Source organism: Hakea prostrata, chromosome 4, assembly GCF_041222555.1.
Source record: "Hakea prostrata isolate BN-2017 chromosome 4, UWA_Hpros_2, whole genome shotgun sequence".
NCBI classification, from domain to species: domain Eukaryota; kingdom Viridiplantae; phylum Streptophyta; class Magnoliopsida; order Proteales; family Proteaceae; genus Hakea; species Hakea prostrata.
The window spans coordinates 18,868,974-18,890,953 of NC_142603.1; the positions used below are offsets into that span (position 1 = coordinate 18,868,974).

The following is a 21,980-nucleotide window of genomic DNA, read 5'->3' on the forward strand; positions in this document are numbered from 1 at the left end:
CATACTAACAATGCTTTCTTGCTAGAAAAATTAGAATATGCAATTCCAATAATTATATGAAAAAAATCTTTATAATATAAAAGTAGGACAATTTTGTCCAATAAAAAGATTTGCCACAAACAAAAGTACATACTTTATATAATAATATTGATTATTAAAAGAAGGAAAACAAAATTACAAGTTAGCAAGGTAGGTCACATATAGGCTGATATAGCAAAAACAACATTAATAAGGGAATAATTATATTAGACCGGGTCTACCCTCAGTTCAATCATTAACTCTAGTCGAATACAGCTCAACCATGATCAGGTCCAAATATCTGATTGGGATTTGTCTGGAGTTCGAACCAGACCGTTACGTAAAAAGAAAGGAATGTTATGGTTAAGGATAAAGCATTATCCCGAAGATTTTTTAGTGCATGATCGAGTTATAAATGACAACTACCACTTTGCGAAGTGGGCGATCATGTTAATCATGGTAACTGATATTATACTCTCGTCTCCGAAAAAAGGGGTAAAACCCTAAGATCGAACGGTCATTAGAAGAAGGCACAAACGAATCCAACAATGGGAATCAAAGGTAAAACTTATACAAACGAGTAATCTATGCACAGTGAAAGATATCTAAATCGTTTGCCTCCATTGTTATACTCAATTTAAACTCTTCAACTCATCAGAGCTTTGTGATCAGTTCCATTAATAACTTAGCCTTTGGAGGTGGCTTCCCGACCCCATGGTCGGGCCACATCTAAGGCTGAGCAGATTTTGGATGCAATAACCATGAAAATGAAAATTACATTTTTGCAACTAAAGATTAGAGAGACTAAGTTTAAGTACTAAGTAATAGGGCCAGGTAAGCTTCTGCTGGGGTAAGATTAACTCCAATATTTATCCTGGAACAATTGGATATAATATTTATAGGCTGTTTTTTTTCAAAAAAGAAGACTGAAATCGAGCAAAAAGATCGAGCATGAGTATGAGATAAATGTACGAACAAGTTTCGAACAAGTTTTGATCCAATTGTTAAGTTGTGCTATTACTATTTTTGTTTGCACGTTTATAGAACTAGGAATCTGATTTTTATCAGCTCAGATCTTTACATGTTCAAGTTTCATTAAGTACACTGTCAAATGATGGACATATGTGATATTTTAATCCAATGGTTAATATTTTTTTTCTAACCAACCATGCATGGGTGTTCCCTCATCTTTCTAATTTATTCTCTCTCCTCTATCAGTTCCAAGCTCTCGTTTTCTCCATCTTCTCCTCTTTAGGTTTGGAAGCACCATCTCTCCCGTCTCTCTTTACCTTCTTCGTAGATCTCTAAGTGCATTGCTCTTTTGCTTGCTTATATGTCTCTCCTTCCCTACTGAAATTTTTACTTGACCTTCTTTCTTTTTGTCTTCCACAATCCATTTATCTCTTCATTACAATTGCTTTGATCTAGTTTGTTTTCATTCTTGGCCTTTATCTAAATTATTAGGTCCTCCAACCGTAATGGGGTAGAGATTTTGCAAAACTAGATTATTGATGCCAAATTTATTAGGTGATTTTGATATGAAGGATAACTGTGGATTGGATATTGGATTTTCAACAACATTGGGCATAAACGCATTAGATTCGGATCGGATAGTGATAATACGATATCCACATCCTATTATGTTCGTTCAAATTTGGATAATATCCTTTCGATTATCAGATTGATTTTGTCAAACTCGGATGATAGTCGGATGGTTAATTTCTTAGTAGATTCTTTTAAATTGGTACAAATACAAATTGAACACAAGTCTTCGACTATCTAATGACATCTTTACCATTTATTAAAGGAAATGTACAAAAATGACCCAATTTGTCCTTATGTATTTATTAAAATATATAAATTTAATATTTCTTAGTGACTTCAATGCTGCACATTTAATACGTAAAATGTGAAGCGGACAATCTCGACCGAAATTTGGATCTCGACTGTCCATTTTGGTGTGTTCATAAATCGAAATGGATGGTCGAGATCAAAATCTCAACAAAATCTCGGTTGAGCGACGGCAAGGATGCTTGGGTCTTCGACATCGACGAAACGCTTCCCCCAAATTTGCCCTATTATGCCAACCGAATGGATTCGGTACGCATTTCAATCTTCTACATCTTCTTTCTCTTCTCATCTGTTTCGAATTTCTCAGGTCAAAACTTAGGATATTGGATGAACTCATTGTTTTGAAATTCCTTCTCCTGCGTTCCACGATTTCGCCGGCACGGCGGCATTAATGTTCCTCGGTTGTGACCGGACAAACAACATCCTCGATAGTGAAATCAGGCCGGCAGTGAGAGGTAATCCAAACGGGGACTGGGGACTGTTGACAGAGATTTTATATTATTTGTTTAATTTTATCATCGGACGCCTCACCACCGCGTCACTCCGATATCTCCACTGTTTATGGAGATTTTTTGAGTCTTCCAATTTTATATACCCAAGTGCCTTACAATGCTTGGTTATATCTATAAATAATATTGTAAGGCACCTGGCGAAGATATCGGAGTGGGACTGGGGGTGGGCGTCCTAGGCTTGATCTGTTCCTGCGCATGTTATATTATTTATTCTTGGGAATACCCTATAAATAACGTAAATATTACGGTACCCTGGACGAAGGTACCAGAGTGACCAAGGGTGAAGATCCTAAAATAAGGGGTCTTGCGGAGCATTAAATGTGCAAGACCATCAAGCCATATGTATTGGATGGATCGAAATCTCGACCAGATTTGGACACGGACAGAAATCTCGCACTTGATGGTCATGTGCATTTATAATTCTTTAAAGGTTAACTAATGATGCTCTCTTCTTTTTTCATTATGTAATATTTTTTTTTTTTTGGGGTTTGCCAACTCGGTTTCCAAGGCTTTGCTAATTACTTCTCTTCTATTGACTTCGCTAAGATGTGAATATGACTGAACGACCATAGATTCCATTTCAGAATACGTGAGTTACATTGTGATTTTCTAATTCTAAAATTTGAATCCTTTGGATTTGGATTACAGTACACAAAGTTTCGATGAAGCTTCTTTTGATGCATGGGTAGAACAGGCAGATGCACCGGCTTTACCTGCAAGTTTAAAGCTTTACAATGGCCTCCAAAAGTTGGGATTTACAAATTTCTTCTTAACTGGGAGGTCCGAGGAACAGAGAAACTACACTGAGAAAAATCTACTAAATGCTGGTTACCGCAACTGGGAGAAGCTCATACTAAGGTTAGTTTATGTTCTACCATGATCGAACCTAACGTCTCTAAAATTTAAACTGGATTTCTTTTTTCCCTCATAACTCACAAGTAACTAAGGCTCAGTGTTGGTATCAATGATTAATTGATTATTCGGTGGCAATGAAACAGGGGAGCTTCTGATCATGGCACACATGCAACTGTTTACAAATCTGGGAAAAGAAATGAACTGGAAGCTCAAGGTTACAGAATCCATGGAAGCTCTGGGGATCAGTGGAGTGATCTTTTGGGCTATGCGATGGCTAAACGCAGCTTTAAGCTTCCCAACCCAATGTACTACATCGCTTGATATGATCAGAAACTGATGTACTACACAGCCCATTGTTCCACGAATTGGAATTGGAATTTGAATCTGATCCAGCTTTGGATCACGATTCTTAGTTGATGTTGTTGTTTTAATTGTTATTTGGTGTAATGTGTGGCTGGATTTGTGTTTAAACCAGGACATCATGTGGCTACAAGAAAGTGAAATAACTTTTAAGGTTTTATCGTTCTTTTGAACTGTAAATCTGTCTGGATAAATTATTTGTTCAAATCAGCTGGTTTCCATTACCCAAGAGGAAAATTGTGCCTGTTGTTCAATCAGCTGGGTTTCATTAGCCAAGAGGAAAATTTTGGGATATGATTCCAGGCGAACTGAGCAGGTTTTCTTGGGCCTTTGTAATGCTTGACACGATAACACTTTGACTACCACCCCTGTTTTCTGTTCTGAAAATAATTTCTCATGCGTATGGATCTATGTTTTTCGACTTTATAAACAAACATCTGGTTACCACTGAAATTTTACCATCTAAAATTTAAATTTTGGCATCTAAATGTTAAGCTCACTTCTCGGACACTAGGAGCAGCATTTGCATTTGCATTGATGTGGCATTCTGACAATGCTTTCTTGCTAGGAGTACAAATTTAGCCTTGACTGAGATTTGAGTTTTCTCAAATCAGGGTCGATGGTTCTGAAACTTAACAACCCTTCTCTCTTCTACCTAAAAAAAATATATTTAGCCTTGACGAGCCAAACCTTCCTTGGCATGCTCTGAGTCTGAACAGGGTCAAAGCTGGCTTAGGGTTGAGATCTTGGCCTAGCCCAATCTGGTCCCAATTTAAACCTTGAACTAATTAATGATTTATGGTGAATGAGGCAGCTATGAATTTTCCAAGGATATGGAACTCGTATCTCTGATATAATTGATTGGGTTTTGGAACTGTGTATCGACCCATACATATTTACATTTATCTTTAATATGATTAGTATGTATCATTTCTCTTATCGGTAGGTGTTTTGGACATATATTGGTGTGTTGATTTTAATCAGGTTAGTATTTCATGATCCTCGGGTTCGTAGTTTACCTAGGCATCACATTAGTAGTACTCCTACTTTGGATAGTCCTATTTGGGTGCATGAATTAATTGACTGGCCTTCAAGGCCTTGGGACTTTTTGAATTTGAGATCATGGTTTATGAATTGTGAAATAGCAGCTATTATTAAGATTCTTAACTTATCATAGCATATAAATGATTCATGGGTCTGGAAACATACTTAAAAGGGGAATTTTTCTTTCTAGTGAGCCTATTACATGTAATTAACTTTTGTTGGTAGTCAATTTTCTAGAGGAGTTTCTTCTACGGGTTCAACCTTTTGGTCCAATATTTGGAATATCAACACCTTACCTAAAGTGAGAAATGTCCTTTGAAAAGCTGGGTATAATGTTCTGTCAATGAATTTGAATTTATTTCAAAAAGGTGTTAGTTCAACTCCTTTATACCTTATTTGTAAAAGCTCACATGAATCTATTTTCATATGCTATTTAAGTGTTCTTTTGCTCGACAATGTTGGAGAGCATCTCCTCTTCGACTTGATTTTGACCTCTTTCAAGGTAATGATATTATGAATTGGTGGCAATTTGTTGAGTCAATTTATAAAAAGTTTGGAAATCTTCCTTTGGTGCATGCTATTTGGAGTTTAGTGGTTTGGATAATTTGGAAGGCAAGGAATCTCTATTTATTTGAAGGCATTGAAACTTGTTTATTTCGGTTTTCAAATCTCTTTGGCTTCTCTTTTAAACGGATATACTTGGTTGTTTATCAGGGCCTATAAATGCATTAACCCCATCTTCGACTGAAACCTTTCATTCAATGGATATTATATCTTCAATACCTACTTGGGCTTACTCGCTTGCATCTTCTAAAAGTGGTAGAGCAGGGGTTATTTGGAGTCCGAATGGTAGTTTTGTCGCTGCTCGTGTGAAATTGGGTGGGCATCATTTGTTGCTCAATCCGAATTGGAAGTCATTTTATGATGCTCTCCAAATTGCTAGCACCATTGGAATCAAACATATAAAGCTTTTTTCAGATTGTAAGGCTGCCGTTTTTGGTTTGAATGAGGTGTCTTCTAGTTTGGACTGGATGTGTCTTAAATTAGTTCAACTTATTAAAGATTGTTTTCATTTGTTTGGTACTGTTAAGGAATGTTATATAGATTGATCTGCTAATAATCTAGCTGATTTGTTAGTCAAGGGTGCCCATTGTTTGGGCTTGTCTAAGGTCTAGTGGTGATGAGTAAAAAATAATTAACTGGGTCGGACCAAGGTCGGTCCAGCCATTTGGTTGAGACCGGTTCTAGAATTAATACCAGAAGTATCGTAAACATCAAGGAAGCCGACAGTTACAGAAGGAGACGTGATACCGTCAAACTTGAGATAGGCAATTGTGGTCTAGTTGGAAACCGTAACTAACTCACAAAACTATATGATCTAATGATGAAGTTTATGGAATAAATTTAATTCACTAATTCATTTTGAAAACTCTTTTCAGTAAAAGTATATTTATCAACTCGTAACCCAACTAACTCACAAAACTATATGATCTAATGATGAAGTTTATGGAATAAATTTAATTCACTAATTCATTTTGAAAACTCTTTTCAGTAAAAGTATATTTATCAACTCGTAACCCAATTTTGGGGTCTATTCGTTCGTTTTTTTTCTTTCTTTCTTGTGTGTGTGGTACTTGTGCTTTTTTAATACCGGAAATTAAACGTCGCCGGATGGATGCGAACCCAAGACCTCCCCATGGGAGTCTGGGTTTGTAACCGCTCTACTAATCCACCATTGATCCATTCGTTCGTTTTTGAATATAATGTCATAAAAAATGTAGTTCTTTGCCGTTGATTTTCGGAGAGATTTGGTGAATGAAGTAAAACTATAAAATAAGTTCAAAGTCAAAAAATTGTAGAAAAATAAAAACATGATTAAAGATGAATGGAAGAAGTAATCCATAGAAGACTTTTTTTTATTGATAAATAACAATAGAAGACTTTACGAGAAGATTTTAATAGGGTTCTTACGTTTAAGATGTGATATTCCATGAACACTCTACTTACAAAAATAGAAAAAATAACAATTATTATTGCATCACAAATGTTTCTGGAAGCGAGTTTTTTGTATAAATTTCAATTTATGTTAATCAGATTGTTGAAAACAAATTTTTTTTTTTATCAAACGGACCTCTTAGTAGGATTCGAACCCAGATGATCGTTTCGATTCCATTAATAATGAGATTCGAAATATTACACATTGATCAATCAAAGAAAGATTCAACAACTAAAAGAAAGATGGATTATTTAAAATCCTTTCTTTCTTCTTCACAGAGATAGAATCAAACCAATTCCCGAAATGCCTTTCTAGATATTCCTCAATGTCCTGATTATTCACGGAACGTGAGACGGTGAGAAGTAGATGAATAATCGCACTTATGATTGTTTTTATTTCGTTTCTAGAAACAAGAATCACCGTCAATGGTTTCATAAACAGAGATAAAGTTGTGGTTTTGCTTAACCAGTGGTCGGGATTTATAGCCAACCACATGGCGACAGTCCAACGGCTGCACGATGGTCCTGCGGGTAAATCACGCTGTACCGAAGGAATTCCGCTAAAGATGCAGATGTCGACTAGTGTGGGTCCGGGAAGCATTATAATATCATACTACGCGAGTGAGGATAACATTTTCTGTTCATTTTTTTTGGATATTTTTGACTTTTCTGGGTATGATTATTGGCTGCGTTAGACCTTTTCTGCTTGGAACAAGCACTTGAGGATTCGGAGAAGAAAGGTCGGGCACTTGGGCAGAGACAGTCTTGTTGCTTTATTGAAGATAGTCTTCGTCCAGTAGCGTAAGTTGCAAGGTTCCCAGTTAATTTCTTAATCAACAAGTGAAAGAGACATCAATCTTTCTCAAATAATTCGCGCCTTTGATCAAGAAGGTATTTCTACGTTCGATTTACTCTCCGGTTCCGGCGTAAGAGATTCAATTCCTGAATTAGGGTTCTTGAATTTTCATTGAATCTTTGACCTTAATTCTCTACAAACGATTATCGAACACCACTCGATAATCGTTTGTAGTTAGGGTCGATTTGCTGTTTAGAAATATTAGGGATCGGCACCGGGTGGTCTGGATTGGATTCCTACCTGAATTTCACTTTTCGCAGATCGTAAAATGAAAATCGTGGAATTAGGAGCGGTGGAGTGTGATGAGAAAGATCTCGTTTCACGTAGGCAGATTGTTCGCGTGGATGCAAAGAGAGCGTTAGTTGGAGCTGGGGCGCGGATTCTTTTCTATCCGACTCTTTTGTATAATGTGTTTAGAAACATGACTGAAGCCGAGTTCCGATGGTGGGATGAAGTCGATCAGGTTTTGCTTTCCTTCAATTTGATCTTTCTCCCCTTTTCTCCCTCGTTTTCCTTGATCGATGATGCTCTTTAACAAGCGTTTATTTGTTGTTGAAGGCGGTGATTTCTGTCTTAATTGCTGTTTTGTCTCCTGTACCCGTTTCAGTTTCTTTTGCTGGGGGCTGTTCCATTCCCTAAGGATGTTCCACGCTTGAAGCAGCTTGGTGTCGGAGGTGTCATCACTCTCAATGAACCATATGAGACTTTGGTTCCTTCCTCCTTGTACCACGTGTGTAATTTCTGAACATCATGATTATCTTCTTTCTGTTGTCCAATGTTGATATTTGTTTTAAAGCGAAGCGGTCTCTTCTTGCGTTTGATTAATCAATGACTACATCAAGGATCAGCTTTATTTCGGTATCTATTTGCACTTATAATGGATGAATTAGCCAAATACATTCAAGAAGAGGTTCCTTAGTGTATGTTTTTCTTTCCTGATAGATGAGATTTAAGTAGAGTTTAGTACCAAGTTAGAATCATGGATGACAACTTTGCAATCAAAAGGCTTTAAGCTAACTATAACGAAAATCTAATATCTAGTTTGTAACTTTGGTCTTGATTGGTGATGAGGTGTTAAAATTTGATGAGACAGAGATTCTTCAAAGCGATTGTGTTAGGTATCTTGACTCAATCATAAATAAAAAAAAGGTGATGTAGAGGATGATATTTCCCAAAGAATTAGACTAGGGTAGTTCAAGTGGAGAGGTGCATCCGTCTTGTGTGATCGACGTATTCCTTGAAAGCTCAAAGAAAAATTTTACAGGATTGTTTTGCGAGCACCTATGTGTATGGTGTAGAATGTTTAGCTGTTAAGAAGCATCATATAGATAAACTCTGTGTGGTTGAAATGAAGATGCTAAGATGGATGAATGACAAAGTTAGGAAGGATAATAAGGAATGATCATATCAGAACTGGTCTATGAGTAGCTCCGCTAAGTAATAAGATTTGAGAAAGCCGTTTGAGGTAGCATGGTCACGTTCAAAGGAGGGCTGTAAATGTAACGTACAAAGAAGTGATTTAATCTAGATTGAAGGAATTAGAAGACCTAAAATGACCTTAAGAGAAGTGGTGAGAAATGATATGCATAGCTTAGGCTTTATATCTAGTATGACCTTAAACAAAGTTGGTTGGAAGGTAAGAATCCATGTAGCCGATTCTTGTTACCGTAGTATATTTCTTGATATTGGTAACTGCTCAAGATGCTTTTTGGTTGTCGTTGTTGTTACTGTAGTATATTTCTTGATATTGGTAATCTGTTCAAGATGCTTTTTGTCGGGTTTTGGAGTTAATTTTTGCTTCTTCACTTTATACTCCTCTGATGAATTCCTCACTTTATACTCCGTTCTTGTTGATTATATATGATGGGGAAGAAAGGATAAATCATACCTAATGGTTGACGAAGACAATGGAAACAAAATTAATCTTCCCTCTCTTTGGTGGAACTTGTTAATATTCAAATAAATAGAGATTTTATTTGGCAATTTATCCAACACAAAGTGGGTAGAGTTTTTTGCTTGCAACTTTGCTGCAAAGCGCATTACAAATACATTCACAAATTCACACACACATAACATAATCAATTTTAGTATGGAAAACCTCCTCGGTGTGAAGAGGAAAAACCATGGGACCATAGTCCATCCCAAAATCCATTAATCACCAAATAAATGAAAATACAAAGGTCTTCTCTAGATAAAACTAGATAAAAACATCAACAATCATTAATAACAACAATTCTTGATATTCACTATCAATCATATAAACTCCAGAACTAAGAAATCAAGAAAAATTAATATAGATCTCACTAGACAAAGTCACAATTGACGTTCCAATGTCACTAGCTTAGAGAGCTCAAATGCCCAAACTAACCACTGGATTTGAAGAATAAGAAGTCACCAACCTTCTATCAAAAAATCAACTCAATTGAGCACTGAATGATCACCTGATGAAGGAGTTGACCAAAATTGGACAGAACCTCTCAAGAACGGGATTCATTATATTCTTCTCTATTTTGGGAATTCTTTTTTGTCCTCTTCATTTGGTGCTTCTTCAAGAGCAAGTAAGCAGTTAGACCCTCTTAAGGATCCAAAGAGAGAGAGAGAGATGAAATTCCCTTCCATAAACCATGTAGACCATCCTTCAAGTAATGGGCCATTCTCCACATGGAGGGAAATCCAAACCTAACAAATCTCCCCCTCGCGACTATGTGGAAGGATTTGTCAAGCTAATGATCAAACAACAAATCTCAAGCTTCTCCCTTAGTAAAGACTTTGTCAACATGTTGGAACGTGTGTGATTAGTATAGATTTTCGAAATTTCTAGTAACTTGGAATTTAACACATCCCTAGTTGAATGGTATCTCATGTCAATATGCTTTAATCTAACATGCAAAGTTGAATTCTTACTAAGGTGGATAACATTTTGACTGTCATAGGACAACACATATCCATTTTACTTAAAAGCAAGCTCCTACAGAAATTTCTTCATTTGAGCAATTCTTTACAAGCTTCTTTTGCTGCAATAAACTCTACCTTAGTAGTTGAAGGGGCAACACATTTCTGTAATCTTGATTGCAATGCCATAACACCACCAGCGAAAGTAATCAAGTAACTTCAGGTAGACTTGCGAGAATCAATATCCCCAACCATTTCTGCATTTGTGTAACTAATAAGAAGAGGTTTATTACTTCCAAAACCAAGCCTCAAATTTGAAGTACCACCAATATATCTCAAAGTTTACTTGACAACATTTCGATGTTCTCTTCTTGGATTTGAGAGAAGTGATTTACTACACCGATATCATAAGCTATGTTTGGCCTTGTGCAAACCATGGTATACATCTAACTGCATACTACAGAGGCATATGGAACTCTTTGCAGCCACAAAAGCTTGTAAAGAATTGGAGCAGATGAAGAAATTTTTTGCAGTAACTTGCTTTTAAGGAAGATTGCTATGTGTTATTTTCTGACAGTCAAAATGCTCTCCACCTTGGTAGGAATTTCACTTTTTATGTTAGGTTGAAGCATATTGATATGAGATACTGTTGGATTAGGGATGTACTGAATTCCTAGTTATTAGAAATTGAGAGAATCCATATTGATCACAATAGTTCGGACATGTTAATGAAGGGTTTACCAAAGGGAGAAGCTTGAGGTTTGTTGTTCGATCATCTGGCTAGCAAATCCCTCCACATAGTCGAGAGGGGGAGATTTGTTGGGTTAGGTTTCCCTCCATATGGAAAATGGCCCATTGCTTGAAGGATGACCCATATTATTTATGGAAGGGCAATTTCATCTTTCCTTTTGATTTCTAAAGAGGGTCTAATTGCTTACTTGTTGCTGAAGAAATAGTGAATGAAGGGAAGAAAATAGAATCCCAAAATAGAGAAGGAAAGTGAAAATCCCGTTTTTGAGAAGTGCTGTCCAGTTTCGATTAACTTATTCATCGGTTGGTCATTTGGTTTCTGATTGAGCTGATTTTCAGACAACATGTTTGTGACTCATTTCTCTTCAAATCCAATGGTTGGATCATGCATGTGAGTTCCCTAACTCAATGCGTTTGGGACGTTACTTGTGCCTCTGTTTTGGTGAGATCTATTTCAGTTTTCTTGATTTCATTTTGGAGTTCATATGATTGATGGTGTATGCCAAGAATTATTGTTCTTGATGATTGTTGATGTTTGCCTCTAGTTTTATTTAGTGAAGTTCCTTGTATTTTCATTTATTTGGTGATTAATGGATTTTTGGGTGGACTAAAGTCTCATGGTTTTTCCTCTTCACGCCGGAGAGGTTCTCCACATAAATTGTTTGTGTTTTGTGCATGTGAATTTGTGGATGTGTTTGTGACATGATTTGCTGTCAAGTTGTTAGCAAAAGATATTGCCCACTTTTTGTTTGATAGATTGCTACATAGAATCTCTATTTGTTTGTTTCCTAACAGGTTCACTAAAGAGGGAAGATTAATTTTGTTTCCACTGTTATTGTCAACCATCGCAGTTTTGATTTGTTTGTCTCTTCCCCATCAATATGAATCTGTTTTGTTGAGTATTTCCATAGAATTGTATTTTGGATGTACCTAGGATTAGTGCCTAAACTTAGAATATAATGGGCAGCTATGACTTAGAGATTGTCTAGTGTTCCGTCAGTCAGGCTTTGAGTTTGCTTATTTCAATATCTATATAGAATACTAGCATTACTTTTGTTTTAAATTTCATTTGCATCAGTTTCATAGTATACCAGAAAATTCAGCTCATCTCCCTTAAAGCTAACTATAGATCCCATAGATAAATTGATTTTCAAGTTTTCTTTTGGAGATAGATTGATTTTCAAGCTTTCTTTTGGAGATCTAACATTTATCTTTTATGGTTTTCAGGCTTATGGGATTGACCATTTGGTGATTCCAACAAGGGACTACTTATTTGCCCCGTCGCATGCAGATATTAGCCGAGCTGTTGACTTCATTCATGGTAAGTAAATCTTTTATAACCTCATTGGAACATAGTGGTGCTTTTGCTGCTATAACATGATTTTGTTTTTAAAGTTACTTTAATACATTAAACTAATGGGCTAAGCATGACAAAGGAAAGGTGATTTACAGTGAGTGTCTGCTTATTGGACTTTTTCTGGTTTTCCTCAACCACCTCGCACAGTTCTCAACTAGGCGACTCAATCAAAAGCCTTCTCGTTTTTCTAAAATACCTTTTAAGTCTCAACCTTGGGTAGCTTTGATAGGGCCTTTAGTTCTTTGCACTTTTTGGTTCATTACGTGGTTCATTTCCTCAAGCAACTGTCTTTCCATCAATTGACCTTTTTCGTCCCTTTTTCTATGGTATAGGTGAGTAATTTTAATTTTAGTTTTCATCTGCCCTCCCATGGAGCAGGAAGTAAGCCTGTGTACACTTCCCTCTCCCACACCCTGCAGCAGCGGGAGTCTTGTGCAATGGGTTGCACTTTCAATATGGGTTCCTTACACTTTCAGACAATCTGGCTGGATTGTCTCCTTAGAAGGCTTGCCTAAACGGGTTTTGTGTCAAAGCATAGGTAGGGCTTTCTAATGGATTTTCCTGTTAAAAAGCTCGCAAGTTTGGATGCTTGAACTTCTGAACTACTAATGTTGAGCTGATTTATAATCATCCTTTCTAATGGATTTTCCTGTTAAAAGGCTCGCAAGTTTGGATGCTTGGACTTCTGAACTACTAATGTTGAGCTGATTTATAATCATCCTCATCTATGAGCACCTGCTGTTGAATTACTAATGTTGAGCTGATTTATAACTTCTTTCTTGGTGGTTGAGCTGATCGTCTGGATCTCAAACTGATGTCTAACTTCTTGAATCCTTGCTTTCTTAACTATCAGTCTATCAGTGTGCTAGTTTTAATTATGATTTGTATATCATTCCCTTTTCCTTGTGCTGGCTCAGAAAGACCTGAGCCTTGTATGCAGAACCTTTTTGTGATAGGTGCTCTAGAGTTGATGGGTGTGACAAGCCACATTTTAATTGGAGTCCATTGTCAATTTCTAGCAATGTGCCTTAGCCTAGGAGTACTAGTTTATATTTATGCTTTTGCTCCTCCCATTTAAATTTGTATTTATTGTAGTTGTCAAACAGATGCAAGCAGTTGATGACTCAGTAATGCTTGTAGAATATTAGAGTATTGAATTTGATGATGCTGTTTGTATTTTCTGATCTTGAAATGGAATTTTTTTGTGATATTATTTAGAGAATGCATTATGTGAAAGAACAACTTATGTTCACTGTAAAGCTGGGAGGGGTAGGAGTACAACCATCGTACTTTGCTATTTGGTAAGATCCCTTCTTTGTGACACTTTTTAACTACTGCCCTGGTTAAGTTCATATTTGAGTGCCAGGAATCAATGCCTTCTTCAAAAAGGTGTATTTTGCATTCATGAATGTTTATTTAACCAGAAAGAGGTAGTCAAATGGAAACTTGTCTTCATTTGTTTTGGGTAGATTCTGATGTTGTATGCATGTCAATGTTGATGACGTTATAGGTGAGGTATAAGAGTATGACACCTGCTGCTGCATTGGAATATGTGAGATCAAGAAGACCTAGAGTACTGTTAGCTCCTTCACAATGGAAGGTATGCTATTTTCCATCTTCACAAAATCTTTGTCTTGTCACTCTTGCTTCAAGATTTTTTCGTTAGTCCTTGTTCTGGTGAGGGAACCTGTTGAGACTTACCTTACTTGGTGAGACATCAACTCTGCTTCAGTATGGCTGTGGTCTAGTTATTGCTGTGGTTATTAGAACTTTCCATTTTAATATATTTTGCCTTCCTGTCTGTTCTTTGGGACTTTGACCCAACTCTAATTTTGGCAATAACTTGATTTATAGTTCTTTTTAGTTATTGGTAACCAGTTTCTTTTTTTCCTGTCTCTTTTTTATATTTCTTAAAATACCTATGTAGTTGGGATTTTGTTTGCTATTCACATCTCCCAACTGTCAGCCTGTTAACAACCAAATTCAGTTGACATGCTATCCATCTTGTCATGGAATCATCATGTTGAACTGTAGTCTAGTTTGTGGACAATTTTCCAGTTTTATTGTAATGCTTGAAGAAAGTCCTTTCAAGAAGTCATATAACAAACTGGTCAAGGGCCAAAGATTGCTAACTAGAAGGCTGAAGGTGTTATATGCTGTTTACCACGTAGATTTTATGTATCCCATTTATGGAATTCCACTAGCATCCAATGGCAGGAATACCACATCTTTACTTGGTTTGGGAGTAGTAGGTAGGATGTATCCTTGGTTCAAACTGGAGATCCTATAAGTCAATGGAAGTCAGCCTTCTCAGATGAAGGTCATACTCTAAAAATACTCAGAAGCATCTCGAGAGATTCCACGAACTGGGCCTCTTTGGGTGTGCTTACATGAGGTGGGTAGAGAACCCAGTGACCTTGTTATGAGGATGCATGGAAGGGATGATGGCTACATTTTTCAATATTCTATTGTTGGTAGGGAAATCAAGGGTCATTTGAGAGTAGTACCTCTCAGTTACCTGTTGAGAGGATTTCTTTCCTATATTGGTATGAACTTGTCCCACATTGGAAGCCTCCTGTTGGAGAGGGCAACAACAGAGGGGATAGAGGAAGAAGGATTATCATCCCTTTTATGTGCTTTCTTACTGTCACAGCTGAGATAAGTCCCCACCAGAGTCTTTGAATTCTGTTCTGGTGGCAATTCTGTTTTGGGCTTTGTCTTCCTGAGATCGGTCAAGGGGATCTAAGGAGATCCGGTCAGCATATCATCTCCTTCTGTTGAGGCAATAGATGTTCTCTCAGATTGGCCCCTTGGCCTGAGCTTCATGCAGAGACAGAAGCTTTGATCTTCCAGGGTGAATTTATCCCAAAATTTCCCGTTGTGTTTCCAGAATTTGCCACTGAATTTTGAATTCAGTTCAACCATTAAAGCACTGCAGATTGCTGGAGCATGAAGAATGAGATAAGCTTTGACCAGAAACAAGAGGGGAGAGAGTGAATCATCAAGGGTCTAAAATTTTAAGAAATAAAATAGAGGAAACAAATGCATAAGGAATTCATTGAACAGGCTATCAAAATCATTAAATGCATAAGGAAGCTTTTGGTTGTGTAATTCTGCAATAGCATGCTTTGGTTTTGCAATCTAGGTGCACTGGGAACTAGTTCTGTGGAATCTAATATCTACCTAACAAAATGTTGGTTTCCTTGAGTTGGGACTTGAATCTATCTAAAAAAGTGGATGGTTACCCTGAGTTTGGGGCTTCAAACTTTTATGCCATGTCTCTCTTCTTGTTTCTTTAAATTAATTGTTTTATTTTGATCATTTTTTTTATTGTTTTATTTTATTTTTGTTTGATGACTCCTTTAGGAGAAAACCTGATAGGATGGATTCCTTTCTTTTATACCATGGCTCATTTAGGTGGATGTGGTTTTGTGACCACTATTGAGCTGATCTAACTTGTGAATTAACATATAATTGTAAAACGTTGATCTACAAGATCCAATGGGGGCTAAGTGATATAGGTCATTCTTTGGATCACTCAAAGAAATGCTTCATTGGAAATTCCACTGTCCAGCAGAAAAATGACAAAACAGCAAGAATTTCTTCTCTAGAGTTGAATACAAGGTATTTGCCAGTAACTTGACCCTTGAGTTGACCACACGAAGTGACACTGGTTTCAGTTGAAGGTTTTCTGTTTTTGCATATAGGGGAAAATAATGGGGGTTTTCTAACTGGTTCCCTCTTTTTCTTTTTTTAAAAATTAGTTTTAGATTAATTAACAGGTGTTTGCAGGATGGCCAATTTTGTCAAAATAAATTTTATTCTGAAGGTTACTGTCCGAAGTTATCTGCTTTAGTCTTTTGTTAATGTTTGAAATCTTGAGGGTTGCATGTAAGAATTCCCCCTTTTTTGTTTTTGATGTTGGACCTTTGTATAGTTAAAGAATAAAAAACTAGCTTTCCCACAGTTCCAAGATTTGTTAAATCTGGTTTATGTTGAACGAGTTATGTTCTTTTCAAACTTTATTTGGTGTGCATGAAATGCTAAAATTGCTTCAAATGGAAATAGTCTTCTTTAAATGTCAAAGCTAATGACTATTTTACTGCTCTTTTGGTTTTTGGAAGTGTCTTATCATTTTAAGAGTTATGGAAATATAAAATCTGAGAAATTTTCTAGTGTTAGAAAGTTGTAAAATACAATTTTTTGGTGTTAAGAGTGGCAGTTGATTTTCTATCCGTTTTGGAATTTTATTATTTTTTTTACTATTTTATTGCATTCAAGTAAGGGTTATTTGCTTGGGTATGAACATATCTTAAGTAAATGAAACATTTATATTAATGATATTTTGCATAAAACAAAGGCGTTCAGTACCACTAAATCATAGTAGTCTAGATCACCAAAATCCACTTGGATGCCTCAATGGTGCCTTGACAGTGTTCCAATTTCCCTGAGCTGTTTTGGATTCACCTTGATTTTCCAGGAACACTTGCAGCCAACCATTTCTGAATCTAATCTTCCAGAGCCAGATGCAGATCTCAATAGACAGTTATTTGTGCAATTTCTGGGACAATGTCATTTGCAACAGAGAGGGATATGAGCTATGATCCATCACTAAATTTTCTAGTCAATCAAGCTCCGTATTAGAATTCTTGGATCTGTGACCAAATCTGCTTACCATGCATAGTCTTTAATCGTGAGGAAGAAGAGTCCGTTGATTTGATTTTAAAGACTTGCTTCACCAGTATTTTGTTTTATCGAACTTCACCAGTATTTACTAGTCTTTAAGTTTTACTTCATAATTCCTCTCTTCAGATTTCAGTATAGCCCTCTTCTAGTTTCCTATTCCACTTTAAAGCCTCACTTCTGCTTTACACTAAATATATATTTTGAAATTTCTGGTGAGCATAGAGTGATCTTAGGGTCATCAAACCCTATACCTGCACCAGGAGCTCTCAAAACCTACTGAATCGAATAGCAGGACACTGAATAGGGCTCTAAAATTTTATTCATCTAAATTGTGATTGAGCCTTAGCTTGTACAAGCTTTATAAAAATGAAATAATAATTGCTTGCTGACTGGAAAAGTTAAATTGCATATAGCAGGTGAGTCAAAAACTAACAAACTAAGCCCACAAACTGGATGGGGACACCATCAAGCAGTTCATTCTGGTATTTTCTTGAAGGGGGTCTGTGATGTGCTCCTTGCTTGTATCATTAACCCACATGGAGCCAGCGTCTTGAAAATATTCTGCCATTTTTAATTCCCAAGCCCCCTGCCCCCTCTTACTTATTCATGACACATGATAATATGCAGGCTGTCCAAGAGTATGGAAGGTGTCTTGGTGATATTTCTGCACACTCTCCAGTAGGGGATGAAGTTCTAATAACAAAGGCCGATTTGGAAGGTTACCATGGACCTCGCAATGATGCTGCTGGTAAGGAATTGATCAGCGGTTGCAGGTCAACAGGAGCTAGGCCCATGATAGCAAGACTTTGTTGCCTTTTTGCATCCTTGAAAGTTTCAGGAGGCTGCTGCACATCACATGTTGGAAGGGTGCCACAGATCCGTGCTTGTTAGGCCCCAACAAAGAGAGATGGTGGCAGGACATCTTCGGCAAATTTTGGTGTACCTTGGGTTTCCAGTGTTCTGAGAGAACCTGCAAAGTTTGTGTATGATTGAAAAATATTTAAGTGGAGAGTTATGACAAGTCTGTATATTATACTTGCATCAGATCTACCTTTTGGGATAGATTGCTTGTAAATATGAAAGTACCTCAACCGACATTAATGCTACAGCAATGTTTTGATTCGCTCACAGGTTAGTGAAATGTTGCTTGGGGGTCATCTACTGTGATGCAAGTGGAGAGGAGGCGCAAAGTTATAGTTACTAATAATTTGTGGTGTATCATTCTGTGTGTGGCTTAAAAGTCTCAATCGTGTATGGAGAAGTGAGTCCCAGGAAAATTGGACATGCTTTTCCTCAATCTAAATGGAGCTTGATCCCATGCGAGAGAGACTGAGGGGAAACCCGGTAAAACAAGATTCTTAGCTTCTGAGGCTTCTTTAGTAGGGTTGAAAATCCAACAGCTTTTGCAAAGGGCTTTGAGGTGCCTACGTTGTTTGATGTTGAACTTAAAAAAAACAGAAGCAGTGACAGGTGCTCTGATAGTTAGAGCTGCAGGTGTTCGACACTGTAGATTGGCCCCGTGGAGCCATGAGCCCTTGTATTATTATGATTTTTATCGAGTGTTCAAGCCAATCTACCAATACCAATTTCTTAGCCTTCGGTTGGGCTCTAAGCTCATGAATCTTGATTAAGGGTTAAACAGAACAGGCCAAGCTAACCAACCCCATCTGGGCCAAATAATATTCCTTCAGCTAATGGGTCTTGGGTTCAAAATCTATGTGGAGGGACAGTGCAGCTAAGCAGCTTATCAAACTCATAACTGCATGGCATTTAAGATTGAAACTATTATAGCTTCACAGCGAAAAATTGCTGGAATAAGGCTTTTGACATTGGAAAATTGTTCTCCCATTCTGCTTTGGTATAAGCTTTTGACATTGGATCCACTCTTTCTTTAGTATCAGACTCGAAGGGTCATAGTATTGACACTGTGGTTAGGTTCTCTCTCTCTCTCCTTTTGATCATTCCTTTTTTGGGGCCAGAAAGTATGGAGAAATGGGAATCCCTGCTACCCAGTGGGCAATCCTTTCCAAGTACATCAGTAGTGGTACAAGCAGTACATGATCTCCGTATAATCAAAGCTACTTTATATTTTTGGTATTATATACTGAGATTGAGATACCAAGTACATGTAGTTGTTGGAAGATACACCTTCAAACCAGGAAATAAAGGAAGCATTAATGGGGAAAAATTCCATAGTGGTCAAGCAGTACATGCAGTATTATTATCCAGTATCCAGGGAAGAACCAATTTAAATTAAGCATCTTCGAACACAACTACAATTAGTAATCCATGGACACAACAAAAAGAGTTCTGATTCTTCCAACTATAATTAAAAAACTCCATGAACCCAGATGCACAGAATAACTTTATAGGATTTGGAATTAAGCTCATGCATGCATCCTCACGTAGAAGCATATAATTAAGTTGGAAAGAAGGAATTGACAAGAAAGTAGGACAAGATCATTCAGGATGAGCAGCAACTAGCTTGCTAGCTAGCTAGGTACCAGTTGGGGTTGTTGGTTGTGGAATCCAATAAGGAAAAAAGGAAGGAGAGAAAGAGATGAGAAAAAGAAGGAATTGAAGGCTACGAACCCATGTTGTTATATTCCCACTCCCACTATACAAAATATTACAATTATCCTTCTGCAACTCCTTTATGGCAACAAATCACAGTCTCTCTGAACCCTTCCCCACCTCTTACAAAACCAAGAGAAAAAGAAATAAAAATAAAATTCTAGTTTAAAAGGCGCATTAGAGATCTTCTCATAAAGTGAAAGAAATGAATATCGACTTTTTAGGTTAATGAGAATCGCATCACACTCTCCCTTTCTCTCTTTTCATCCCTCTTTTTTTTTTAAGTTATTGCATGTTGAAAAAGACCCTACCTTCCCCAGTTCATCCCCCTCATATTCCATTTCATTCCATTCCATACAACTTATTATCAAAACCACATAAATATCCCCTTTTGTTTCTTCATTCAAGTATAACTACTCGTAGATCTTGGATAGTTACACACAGTGTTGGAGTTCTTTATTTTGAATATATGCAAATGCATTCAGGCATCAATAGAATCCACTAGAGGTGGATCTCACATGGTAGATTCTATTTGAATACCTCACAGCATTCATGTACATATGCTTATATAACTGACCAACAGACTAGTGTGAATTTTTATGAGATAGATTGTGTGGATTACAGTTTTGAGATCTTAAATTCTCTTATGCACATATTAAGTTTCAGTCTAAACAGAATGAGACATATAATACAAGCAATAACTATACCAAAAAAATAAAAATAAAATAAAGTATGCTTCGTTGAAGTACTTAGCATTTGGTATAAGTACAAATTCATAATAAGATAAGTTGATGACTAGATTTAATTTATTCTTATCAACAGTGGATCTTTGGACATATCAATCAAATACCTAACAAAAATAGTTGGATTCACCATATATCCTTCCCTGTGAAAATTTTTAATTACTTAACTTTATTCCAACTTATTCGACATATTAATAAAAAAAGGTTAAGATATAATTAATCAAAAACTTCAAAGCATCTAATACCCTCGTTCCAGATTCTCATTCTCTAGCAGATTGTGAAATGACCAAAAAAACCATCTGATCACCTCACCTTAGCAAGTTACTTGATAATTAAGAAAGCCTAATCTGCATGGCTTGTCTATGTCCTTGTAGTTCATAGCTGTGCATGGGAGGAAAGTTGTGATTACTAACAAACAGACACTGGCGGAAAAAAGGAAAAAAAAAAAAAAAAAGTCACAGAGACAGTGCACCTTAGCACCTAGCTACCAAGCATTTGTAAGCCCTTTTTCAGTTTCCAACAGCCCTGAATCTTTACCCTGGCTAATTGCCTCTTCAACAATTAACCCATTCTTAGACCACCTTTTTTTGGTCTTTTTTCTTTCAAAGACACAATAATGAATTGTGAGAAGTTGGTCATTTCCAATCTTAAAGAGTATTCATGTTCTTAGCTGGTCCTTTTGTTCCTTTTATTCCCTTTTAAGAAACTGCGATGAAGTTTGCCTCTGTGTGTGTGTGACCCATGTTGATCTTCCTTTTATTTCATACAGGTGAGCAGGTCCCAGATTAGAAAAGTTGTCATGACCCCCCTCCCTCTCTCTCTCATATCATCTTAGGAATGAAATGGTACTAATCACTTTTGCTGCTAAAAGAGCTCGTTTCTAGAATGGAATAAAGGAATAAAGATCGAGCCTCTCTTTCCGTGCCAACAGAAAACATGAGTGACTTAAAATGTGATTTCTGTTGTCACTGCAATAATAATTATTGGTTTAGATAGAGAGAGAGAGAGAGAGAGAGAGAGAGAGAGAGAGAGAGAGAGAGAGAGAGAGAGAGAGAGAGAGAGAGAGAGAGAGAGAGAGTGAACTCTCATATTCTCTTTCTAGAATGTAACAACAAAGTCACCTAGCGGCTAACTGAACTAGGGAAGTAGAGGAGAGAAGGAAGTTTTACTTTACTAAGTTTAACTCCACTAGCTAGCTGAACTAGGGAAGTGATAGGGAGAGGGCTTTACTTTCTTCAGTTCAACTTGCACCTTGATTTTTAAATTTGTTTCTGTCAGCTCGATGATAACCCTTTTCAGACCAACCCACCAACCACTACTCAATAAGGTCATTCATTCGCATTTTCAGAGGAAATTTCGCTTCTATAATTACGATTGATTACTTTTGGCTGACCAGTGATCATCTCTATCTTTGATTTATTTAACTTTATTCTATGTGGTTGTAGAGCTACCTTCATCGGGTCCAGTCACTGATCTCCATGTCTAGA

General features: G+C 36.9%; 2 protein-coding genes across 4 annotated transcripts; both read left to right on the forward strand.

Moving 5' to 3' along the window:
* Positions 1 to 1,496: 1,496 nt before the first annotated feature.
* LOC149018334 (acid phosphatase 1-like) lies at positions 1,497 to 3,557 on the forward strand. The gene is made up of 3 exons (XM_089153879.1): positions 1,497 to 1,501; positions 3,030 to 3,239; positions 3,380 to 3,557. The coding sequence occupies exons 1-3, from the start codon at positions 1,497 to 1,499 to the stop codon at positions 3,555 to 3,557; spliced, it is 393 nt and encodes a 130-aa protein (XP_089010005.1).
* Positions 3,558 to 7,325: 3,768 nt separating this feature from the next.
* LOC149018335 (phosphatidylglycerophosphate phosphatase PTPMT2-like) lies at positions 7,326 to 18,489 on the forward strand. 3 transcript variants are annotated; one of them, XM_089152624.1, is made up of 7 exons: positions 7,326 to 7,526; positions 7,752 to 7,954; positions 8,099 to 8,221; positions 12,361 to 12,454; positions 13,709 to 13,791; positions 14,001 to 14,090; positions 17,804 to 18,487. In XM_089152624.1, exons 2-7 carry the CDS (start codon positions 7,760 to 7,762, stop codon positions 18,065 to 18,067), a joined length of 849 nt encoding a protein of 282 aa, XP_089008750.1. In that variant the 5' UTR covers positions 7,326 to 7,526; positions 7,752 to 7,759; the 3' UTR covers positions 18,068 to 18,487. The 3 variants fall into 3 exon arrangements, with proteins under 3 accessions (XP_089008750.1, XP_089008752.1, XP_089008751.1); XM_089152626.1 differs by having other exon boundaries at positions 7,328 to 7,436; positions 17,804 to 18,489; XM_089152625.1 differs by lacking the exon at positions 7,326 to 7,526 and having other exon boundaries at positions 7,535 to 7,954.
* The last annotated feature ends 3,491 nt before the right edge of the window (positions 18,490 to 21,980 follow it).

Bases quoted from the DNA above. Each gene is read 5' to 3' on its own strand.
- LOC149018334 (XM_089153879.1), top strand. The intron at 3,240-3,379 runs GTTAGTTTATGT...GCAATGAAACAG, and splicing joins TGGGAGAAGCTCATACTAAG to GGGAGCTTCTGATCATGGCA.
- LOC149018335 (XM_089152624.1), top strand. From the start codon at position 7,760: ATGAAAATCGTGGAATTAGGAGCGGTGGAGTGTGATGAGAAAGATCTC. The intron at 12,455-13,708 runs GTAAGTAAATCT...GATATTATTTAG, and splicing joins AGCTGTTGACTTCATTCATG to AGAATGCATTATGTGAAAGA. The intron at 14,091-17,803 runs GTATGCTATTTT...GATAATATGCAG, and splicing joins TAGCTCCTTCACAATGGAAG to GCTGTCCAAGAGTATGGAAG.